The 10,880-nt window shown below is 37.6% G+C and overlaps 1 protein-coding gene across 1 annotated transcript; it reads left to right on the top strand.

Annotated features, from left to right (window-relative positions):
- The first annotated feature begins 7,549 nt into the window (after positions 1-7,549).
- On the top strand, positions 7,550-10,030 carry LOC139117690 (bifunctional 3'-5' exonuclease/ATP-dependent helicase WRN-like). Its single transcript, XM_070680936.1, has 3 exons — positions 7,550-7,714; positions 8,353-8,720; positions 9,619-10,030. The coding sequence occupies exons 1-3, from the start codon at positions 7,565-7,567 to the stop codon at positions 10,028-10,030; spliced, it is 930 nt and encodes a 309-aa protein (XP_070537037.1). The 5' UTR covers positions 7,550-7,564.
- Positions 10,031-10,880: the final 850 nt, after the last annotated feature.

The raw sequence follows: 10,880 nt of genomic DNA, 5'->3' as shown, positions 1-10,880 counted from the left end.
AAGCAAAACAGAAAAACTACGGAAAGATGGTAAGGGAAATCTACTATATAAAGCCGATACTCTCACTGACGACGATGTAAATAAGTTGTTTGCGGACAGACAACTAGGCGCCCACACGCCAAAATCAGTCATTAATACACTGTGGTTGAATAATATACTGCACTTTCGAATGAGGGCAGTGGAAGAACATAGATCTCTATGTTTGGGCGATGTTAAACCAAACGAGATGCTGATGGCAAAGAGTTTATTGAAATGACAAACCAACACCAGACGAAGACTAGAACTGGCGAAAATGAGAGCGATGATAGATCTGTAAAGCCACATATGTATCCATACCCCGATGACAAAAATAGGTGCCCAGTTGCTCTGTATAAATTCTAGGCATCATTGCGACCAAAGAACTTCATGGGTCCGGAAACCCGTTCTACTTAGCTATTAAAAACACACCGCAACCGTCTGATACCATTTGGTTCAAGCGTCAGGCGATGGGTCCGAACAAAATTGCCCAAATAATGAAAAATATGGCTTGGAAAAGCAGAATATATTGTCGTGGGAAACGGCTTACCAATACAAGTGCCAGGAAATACTTGCTACAGAAATTGAAGGACAACAACGTGCCACCAACAAACACAGTGCAGAAAAGCGCGCATAAAATGTGCAGTCAGTTAATAACTATTGCAAGTTGTCCGACAAACAGCAGTACGCTATGTCCCATATATTGACTGACACATCCAATCAACAACTTCAATCGCACACTATCGGACAGAACTTCCGACAAAGACGGTTGTTAGTTAAAGCGTGCCGCAAGTGGATGTTATTTTCTTCGCAGGTACGAGCCTTCTTCCCTTGTTGATATCTCTTCTTTGTTTAATTGCAGACGGTGGATGTTGATTGTCATCTCCCTGGTAACGCTTTTTGCCGTCGTAGTAACGGCTACCATGTTTTTATTCAAAACTGGTACAACCAACGGCAACACCGATACAACGCCCTAAAATATGACTTTTCGCAGACCAAAAAAAATCGTGTGCTGTTGTGAACATGAACGGTTTTTATGTCCCAAAGGGATGGAAGTGGTGGATTACATTTTGCGGCGAACACCAAAAGTGAATGATGCCTCTTGGAAAAAAGCAATTATATATAAAGATATTGACTCAAATATATCCATAGCAGCTCTTTCATCAGCCTAGCGTTTGTTTTGTTTGCAGCAGGTATGTATATATATATATATAAATATATATATATATATATATATATATATATATAGAGAGAGAGAGAGAGAGAGAGAGAGAGAGAGAGAGAGTATAATATGTGTGTGAATATGTGTGGTTAAAATTACAAATTTTCACATTGTAAGTGTCAATAGAGTATTTTGAATGAGCTGTGATTGTATTTCTGTGCCTAACCAGATGTCAAGAACTGTTGTATATAAAAAGAGAACAGCAGTACATCAAAAACTTCATTGGGTAAATAGACTTTTAACAACCATCACGTTAAGTATTAATTAACCCGTGCTTTGCTCACTTATAGTCTTTTTTTCTCATTTGAGGGTAGAGCTTAACATATTTAAGGTACAGTAGCTATATATTTTGACAATTTTCCACAATTTTATTTCGTAAAAAAAACGACAGAAATGGCCAGACTTTTTGTTTGTCAACATAGCATACATATGTATAAAGTATACAGCCAAAAATGTCAATAATAAATATAATTCCAGGTGAGTAAATTGGCAATACATTAATTGGTCTGAGCTGAAAATTCCGTCTTTTCTATACATAAGCAGGTTATTTTAACGAGCTTAATATTAGGCATTGCAATGCACCTTTAATCCCTTCACCGTATTGGTGATCTCTACAGATGAAAATGGAGAGAAGAGGTTCAAAGAGTACAAGACACTATGGTTAATAATACAGAAAAAAAATAATGATGAAATTCCATTTTCATAAAGTGCAGCTAATCTCCCTAAAAGAAGAACTAGCACGAGACCAGTATAAATGTGTCTTTTCATGAAAATTTAGGTATGTTTATTTTCAGTGATAGTGAATTACCCCCGTTCTCTGAAACCACATGTTGTAATAGCTGTTCTTGTACTAGCATCAAATGTATTGAATATGAATTTCTCTCTCTTGGTTTTCCCTGTTACTGTTTTAATAACTGGTTTAGATACTTTATAAAAGAAACTACCACTACAAGTGATATTGACAAAGTAGAATCACGCCTTTAATTGCAAAACCGTGGACAGGAGCAAAGAAATATGGACTTTCTTGCTTGTTCCAATTACATCTCCTAAGAAGCACTAAAGAAATAGTTGTTGCCAAATCTGATGCGCACTGTGTCAACGCCGAGAACTGTAACAAAATCATACAATTTGTGGCTGGGTATGATCCATTTTGTACAGTAATGAGCCTGTGTCCCGATTCAAAAACACATTACCCCCATTGAGTATTTCAAAACATGTGACCCTGCCGATAACCGAAATGAAAACCAGGGTGACCCCCATGACTCCACCACAACCGGCCGAAGAAACTGACCCAGTCCCTAATCGTGCATATTGTCTACATTTCAACTACAAACTGCTCAGCGGCTGAGAGCTGCATCACTGAGTGCATTGCTCCACGTTTTCATAAAATACACAACCTGTTTTGATATCGATCGTTGGTTTCATCTATTCAATAACACCCTTAAATTCTTTAATGTTTTGAATATTTTCTGGTGTATATTGTGGTTATAATACGAGAAGTGGCGTTATCATAGGGCTCGAAATGCAGTCACTTTTGGATCTCAGCCTGGTAAAAATCGAAGCGTAAAGCCTGATGAAAATATTCCTAAGATAACTGGTCCTTATGTAATCTCACGGTTTGCACAACTTTTCGTATTTCCGAGTCAAGTTCATGATCATGTCAGAAATGTATATCTTTGTCTCATCGGATGAGAACATTCTAACAATTTTGAGATACGCTCCTTTCCCCATATTAAATGTTGGGTCTCAGGATTTCAACGAATCTTGTCTGAACAGAGTGACATTATATGTGTGTCACTGCCCACACAGGGTTAAAGACCGAAGGTCAAAGAGAAGAGGTGAGCTATTTTATGTGTACAGTACCCTTGTAAACAGAAATATCTATCAAATGACTTAAAAGCAGTAGAGCCCGCGGCCATAGGGTGCGGCGATCATCCGTAGACCGCTATTTCAACGAAGTCGGAGAGCTAAATTATCAATGACAAGATACCGAGACCCACTCCACGCATCAAAACATGTTTCACGATTGAGGGAGCTCCACTAAACATGTCAGTCGGTATTATTTCTATTGTGATATTTGGCATATCTCACTGAGAATGAACTGTGAAGGCGAGAAATCCCGACCGGCAAAAGATTAACAGTACGGCTAAAAGGTGGGGGCTGAATTCATAAAACACATCTGTAAGATAGTCGAGTAAAACAAGGACGAGTAACGACATAATCAGTGATTCCTGAAGAAACATGAGAAAGTGAGCAGTAGACCGTAATGTATAACAACACAATGATAAAGATGAAAAGATCTTCGGCCGCTGGTGGCGCACTCCTATTAAATCACATAGCTGTATCATACACAAGAAGAGGTTTCACTTCATTTATGTATGTTGAACAAAGGTCAATTTATATATAATGTCATTGGTATTTTAAGATACTACAACCCATCTAGATGACTAAGTCCTTCCATTAGCGGCGAAATTAGTCAACCCGACATAATGTTCGTTTTAACTTTTGCAGCTAATTATTCCAAAGTAGATGTGCATAAGTTGTTTTTCATCGTGAGCGCTTCACTACACCCACTGATCAATGCTGGTGTTAAAGTAGCAATTCTGAGAAATAGTCACGATCAGCACCAGTACTTCTCGTCTCTCGTCGTTCGTAAACCAACACAGGCATCGCCCTTCCTGACAATGTCAGTCTTTCCCGCATTTGATCGCACTTTCTAGACTTTCGTTCATGCTGCTCAACTCTGACCTCGACGTGCACTCTTTTAAAAAGCACAAAGTTCAAATAAGGCGCAAGATTACTCTAAATGTGTTTTCTAGAATGTTTGAATAAGCCGTACTAGGCAGTGCTTGGCGGCAAGTAGCGTTCAGATCAAGCTTTATGCGTAGATCGGATTCCCACGCATAGCAGCAGGGGAAATTTTACATGACAGGTCTAGCCTCAAGTGTTCTTGTTAAGCTGATGAGTGCATCTACATGATCATCTATGTCAAAACAATGATCATATGATAAAATATAATCCATGTTATGACATGCATCCGTATCAAACACCCATGACGCTAGAAGCCAAAGCCAACCAGAACAAGCGCGACAACTTGTACTTTGCACGTAGGCCTACACAAACGTGTATGTAATGAAACACAATGGCAGTGCTAAAAAGTCTTTTTCATATACATGCAACGATAGTTATTTTTTTCCTGGTTTCGGGTGAGTAGTAATTTTCAGTCTCGTCATATTTGTGTTCTGAATTAAAGGTGTGAAGGTTACCGAGGTTCTAACACTGCATATAGCATATTCGCACCAAATGCTCATTGACCAAGCCCAGGGGTTAATCATTACACTGTGTTACACTGTAGTGCGCAGATAATGTGTTCAAAATCCCAGACATGCAGTCTTTGGTGAAAGCGTACAAAGAAGACTGACGGAAACAGTAAATTTGGAACAGCCATTTTACAAGCTACAGCATATGTGATTTCTAGAAAATGACAATATTCTAGGTATTAGGTAGTCACCCACCTTAAAAGTCTGTACCTGCCACAGTCAAACATTTGCCAAGTTTTTAAATTCATTTCTACCTATGGGAGAGTACTTCTGGAAAAGTGAGACTTGTCTAGTCAGTGAACACACCGTGCTTTGTATCATTTAATTATTTCTTCCTCTGAGTACTTGCTATTAGTATCGAATGTTAAAAACAACTTGGCAACATTTACAACCAAAATGTTTGTATAGACCACTGATATGACAACATCAAATATATATATATATATATATATATATATATATATGTGTGTGTGTGTGTGTGTGTGTGTGTGTGTGTGTGTGTGTGTGTGTGTGTGTGTGTGTGTGTGTCTAAATGTATATTTGGTATTATAGGCAACTGGCCCTTTACAATTCATGAAAATAAACAGTGATAACAGACGAAAAGAAGGATATTTGCAGGCTATTTACAGTACACCTCAAATACACAAAATGGACATTCATTGCCTATTTTGTAACAGACTCTCTCGCTTTTTAAAGCTATAAAAGAGGAATTTTGGCAAACTGAACAGAGTATCACGATTTTGTGAATGCATGAGTAATGTAAATTTTGCTATTGTCAGAAAATCACAATAAAAGGACGGTGAAAATTTCGTTCTCATTTCACGATATACAGGGCAAACGAGCTTTTATGGCCACTTAATTGTAAATGTTTTCTTATATTATTAATTAAATGACCACTGTATTGTTCCTGCAAAGTGTGATAAACTTGTCAGACTGTATATGTCCTATTGGGTGTAAACAGTATTATGAAAGCTCCGAAATACTACACTGACGCAAACTCTCTGATGGGATCCGCTGGTCATCGAACAATGATGAAATACACAAGTTCACGCGAAAGACAAAATGCTAGAAACGATCACAAACGTGGGTGTTCTCTGAATGCGCTGGTTAAATGACTCTGATCACCACACGCACCAAGCACAAAGTCACACAAGTAACCGTCAGTTTATTCGACTCCATCAGATATCTTTCACCCGTTCAAGTGAAAGCAAAGAGTTTATTCAAGACACATGGGAGAGAAATTTGGATTGGGATGAATCGCTAGAAACCAACCTCGCAGATCAGTGGAAACACATAGTCATAATATCGGACTTAAACGTGAGCACTGAAATCAAGACCGACCTCTGTTATTTCGCCGAAATACGAGCGCCGATCATGAACTACACGTCTTCGCAGATACCAGCTGCAAAGCTTACGGTGCAGCCGCATCCTTCGCCGCGGTGATCAAACTTTTGGTCACGGAAAAAAAACACGCATCGCTCAAATCAAGGAATTATCGCTACCATGCCTCGAACTTATGGCAGCTTTAATTGGTTCCAGGTTACTACGCTGAAAGACAAAGTCAATATCACAGATCGTACGTAATCCGTGGCATTTTAGGCCAACCATATTTCGATGTGGAAATCACAGAAAAACATGATAAATTATGTCTAAATTGCATTTTGTTACGGATTTCAGACCTAAGGAAATGACGTTTTCAAGCAATTTTTACATAAATCGCTGCAAATATGTAAACGAATTGAAATTTCGAAAATTTAAATTGCGCGAGGTGCACGATACATTTTTTTTTGAGGGGGGGGGGGGGCATTTTTCTAGTTTGAAAGAGAAAACATTGTGTGTGGAATCGGCGTTAAATTGATGTTTACGAGTGTTGACCAGCAATATTGCGCATGAAGTAGTTTCTCTTGTGCGATGTGTTCTATCTTATGCGCGCAACAAAATCGAACATTTCAATTTGATCACGGTACAACCCCACTCTCGGAACCAGGGTTCTTATCGCGCGTACGCTAATAAGTATCTCTGGCGCAGGCAATATTCATGTGACCTCGAGGTCATTGGAACGTCAATGAACTACTTTTTTACCTGTCGCGCACAGTAGCCATGGTATTGCCACATGTACAGTAACGCGCGGCAGTTCGAATTCGTTCCAGCACGCGCACAGTTATCTACAAATTCAAATAGAAACGCCATTTCTCTTTTCAGTGTTTATTTATTGTTCTTTCTTTTGAGTATTCACATATACGGCCTTGATAAATAACTTCGAGTGCAGGAGGGGTCACAAGTTAAGAAAATACATCACCAGCATGCGATACAGGGGATTTGCCCGAAGGTCAGAACAGGTCAAAGCCTTGTTTCTTCCCGAATAATTACACTATGTAAAAGTAGTTCCAATGGTAATCATATTTTTCCAGTTCTTGTTTTGCTATAAACTTATAGTAATTAGTTTTCAAATCGATGAACATTTTTGCATTGAGGATGGACTTTGTATTTTGAGCGAGTTCGTTACAGTGTCGGTTTTCGAGCTGACTTCCGGTTTGCGGATCAGTATGTGGTGAATCAATTTACCACGTAAACAGGACACCTGTGGCTACACTCTCGGAACCAGAGTTCTTATCGCGCGTACGCTAATAAGTATCTCTAGCACAGGCAGATTAATATTCATGTGACCCCGAGGTCATTCGCACTACTTTCGAACGAGGGCGCTCTGGGTACCATGGTGATGTTTACGGAAGTGACTGCCGTTCCAAACTTTGTATCGTCTACAACCAGCATTTTTCATGATATTGGGTAAAGTTCTGTCTTAGAATTCGAAATTTTGGTATGAAAACCATCTATACCTTTCAAGTTGGTTATCGTTATTAAAAAAAAACAATGCGAGTGAAATTTTGAGTATTGCCGTCAGTATTTCTGTCTATGTATCAGTGGTCTTGCGTCAAAGTCATCTTTCATTGAACGAGTTAGTCATTTGCTGTGAAGTTCATGCTCTGTATCAGGAAACGTGTTGACGATGGTTGATATTGATGAGGTTGTTGGTGAGTTGTTCCCAGGAATTAAGCTCAAAGACAAACAGAGGGAATGCCTGGAACACATTGTAACCCGATATACCGATCTGGTGGCAGTTTTGCCGACTGGATATGGAAAAAGTCTCATATACCAAGTAGGTATAGATCCGTATGATATATCCTCGATATGCTCTTGGATCATTGTCTGCATAAGCTGTGTGGTGGGAGGCGAAGACTCGGTTGTAAATACACTAAATTATTAATCAATAATTTGACAGAATCTAGGCCTGTCGAACAAATCGTATCAATGATGACTCCATGGGTTCTGTATGACTGACTATTATAGTAGAGGCTTGGTAACTGTCTATGTGCAGTGCTGCTGTTTTCATAGTTGTTTTAGTTGTGACAAGGTTATAGTCGATACTTTATTGCAGTTACAAATGCAAAAAAATGCAGGCTATATTTTTTATTTCGTGTTTGTTACTTTTACCATGGAGTTATAATCATGTCTTATTCCTAAATCCATACTATATAGTCCTATAAATATATATATATCCTATATTTAGGCCTAACCATTGATGTAAACTGGCTGACACCAGCAATACCAATAATAATAATAATAATAATAATAATAATAATGTGCACCATGATATTGACAACTGTATCTTATCAGGGTTTGATATGTACTAAATCACATCAAATATTTATCAATAGACTGTTTATAAATAGTTCATTTCAGTGTTTCATATTTCATATTTTGCTGTAGAGTTGTTTTTCCTCATTTTGTCTTTAGGTACTCCCTGAAATATTGAGACGAAAATTCAACAAAAGCACTGCTTCTGTGCTTGTTGTGAGCCCTTTGAATGTAATCCATATAGATCAAATAAAAAGACTTGCACAGCTTCATATTAAGGCTTGTAAATTGGATATTGGATGCAACATGGCTGCTGGAGTACTGACTAGTGAAGACGATGACTACCAATTTCAATTGACAACTGATGTGGAACTTGATGACATCATAAAAGGAAATTTTGATATAGTATTTTGTCACCCGGAAGCAATCCTGAATACAAAGAGAGGACATTCCTTATTGGATAATGTTCAGTTCCAACAGAACGTTCAGGCTGTTGTAATTGATGAGTGCCATACTGTGGAACTATGGTAAGTAAGTTTCAAGGGCTCATTACCTGCAAATCTCTTGCCTCTTTTTTGGCAAAATATTGCCCAGATTGTCAGACAAAATTTTGACTGGGCTTGACATATAAACATAAACTATAATTCAATTGTATTGAAATGTTTATTTTATTTTTATGTCACATATTTCTCATTGAATGAAAATTTCAGCATGACAGTCACCATGTTACATGACTGTGTGGTTTGAGTGAGTGCATGTCAGACATTTGCCAGGAATTTATATTTGTCTACCTGGGATCACACTACAAAAAAAAGGAACATGTCAAAAATATTATTAAAGCCATTTAACCTTAACATTGGCCTTCATGTAAATTCCCTTACATTCTAATTCATCAGGATGTTTCTTTTGAAACTAAATATGTTGGCAAGACATTTCTTAAAAGAATATCGTTGATAATTTTATAACAAGTAGATACAGAGTAGTTTTTGTAGTGCTGTCGGTTAGGCCAACGTAATTAAATTCTTTGTTTTGTATCCCCGTCCACTTGGGTTTTTAGTAAAAACACACAGAGTGTATTGAAATGTGGAATTTTAGAACATATGCGCAAAGCTTTTCCAAGTTCAAAATTTCATAATATTTTTATTTGAAAAAATCAAATTACACATGTTCAATTTTCCTTTTTTTAGCTGTTTAACTTCATAACTTTCTCCATTTTGAGTGGACGCAAAATAAAGAAATTAATTACTTTGAGTTTGGCCTCATGAGTGTAGGAAAATTTACACTTCAGCAAGCATTTATTGATATAGCGAAATGGCTGCAAATGGTCTCATACAGACTGATTTCATTGTAATATTAGAGGAAAGAAATGCTATAACCGGTACATATACTGGCATGATAATGAAGTTAGTATTCAATTTTTTTCAGGGCCAAAGACTTCCGGCGGGCTTTTGCTCTACTTCATACTTTACCCACCTTCTTTCGCTGTCCAGTGATTGCCCTCAGTGCAACAATAACAGTGAATGCCTTGGGTTTGATACCAAAGCTCCTAGGGATGGTCGACCCATACATTATCAAGGAGAATCCAGACAAACCGAATATGTTCCTTGATCGATGCAGGAAACAGTCCAATATTGATGTTTATGCATGTGCAGGTTCGGTATTTGAACCAGAATTAAATCATCTGTTCCATGCTAAGAGAAGCTATCCTGTCACCCTAATATACATGCCAATTTCTTGGATGGCAGAAGCACAAACATATGCAATGGATCTTTTTGCTAATCCGACACTGGAAATAGTTTCTTTGGTTGTATTTTTTCTACACAAGATATGTATGTGATCAATTATATAACAAATGAACTTAAAAGGGAAGAGCCTAAGATAAGGCTTGTATTTTGTACTTCATGTGTAGGAATGGGGTTTGATTCTCCATCAATTACGAGAATAATACATGCAAAGCCACCTCGCAATCTTATTGATTATGTTCAGCAAATTGGAAGGGGCGGGCGGAATGGCCAAAAATCTGAAGCAATACTCCATTTTAACAATAGTGATATTGCAAAAATATTGATGGCATGACAGATGAAATGGTTGAATACTGTACAACCACAAATTGCTTGCGACAGACCTTGTTGAAAGTGTTTGGGTTTGGGAAGCCTTTAGAGGATATTGTGCCTTGTCAGTGTTGCTGTAATTGTTCTGTTTGATGTAATTGTTTATTATGTTTATCAAAAGCAAATTCAAATGTGTAGTAACTATGACATTTGCCTCTACCGTTTTAGTGTCAACTTAAGGTTCCTGATACACTCGGTAAGGAAATCTGTTGCTGCTTTTCTATAGTTTGAAATTTGAGATATTCCCAATTTGAAAAGGAAATGTTGAATATTTGTGAAAATTAACATAACTATTCTAAAGGTTTTACATGGACATTCAGAAATATGTGCCTTGTACTTTGCATAAAGATAGCTACTATGTAGTGAGGCAATTTTTACAGAAAAAAAATTCCTTGAGTCAAGAAGACAAAATAAATCGTTCATAAGAATTGTGTCTACTTTTGCAGATTTGGTTTAGTTGTTTTTTGAATATTGGTTTGCTAGATGCCCGCCATCAGGTGGATCTGTGTAAGTACAGTAATTGTTTGTATTTGCCATTTTTGTGTTGAACACATGTTTAAGCTTATCCTGTTTCAC

This window comes from Ptychodera flava, chromosome 18 (assembly GCF_041260155.1).
Source record: "Ptychodera flava strain L36383 chromosome 18, AS_Pfla_20210202, whole genome shotgun sequence".
In the NCBI taxonomy this organism is placed as follows: Eukaryota; Metazoa; Hemichordata; class Enteropneusta; family Ptychoderidae; genus Ptychodera; species Ptychodera flava.
The sequence above is the reverse complement of the archived record's forward strand: the minus strand, read 5'-3'. Positions and strand labels throughout refer to the sequence as shown.

Coding starts and splice junctions, on each gene's coding strand:
- LOC139117690 (XM_070680936.1), top strand. CDS start 7,565: ATGGTTGATATTGATGAGGTTGTTGGTGAGTTGTTCCCAGGAATTAAG. Junction 7,715..8,352: donor GAAAAAGTCTCATATACCAA/GTAGGTATAGAT, acceptor TTTTGTCTTTAG/GTACTCCCTGAAATATTGAG. Junction 8,721..9,618: donor TGCCATACTGTGGAACTATG/GTAAGTAAGTTT, acceptor AATTTTTTTCAG/GGCCAAAGACTTCCGGCGGG.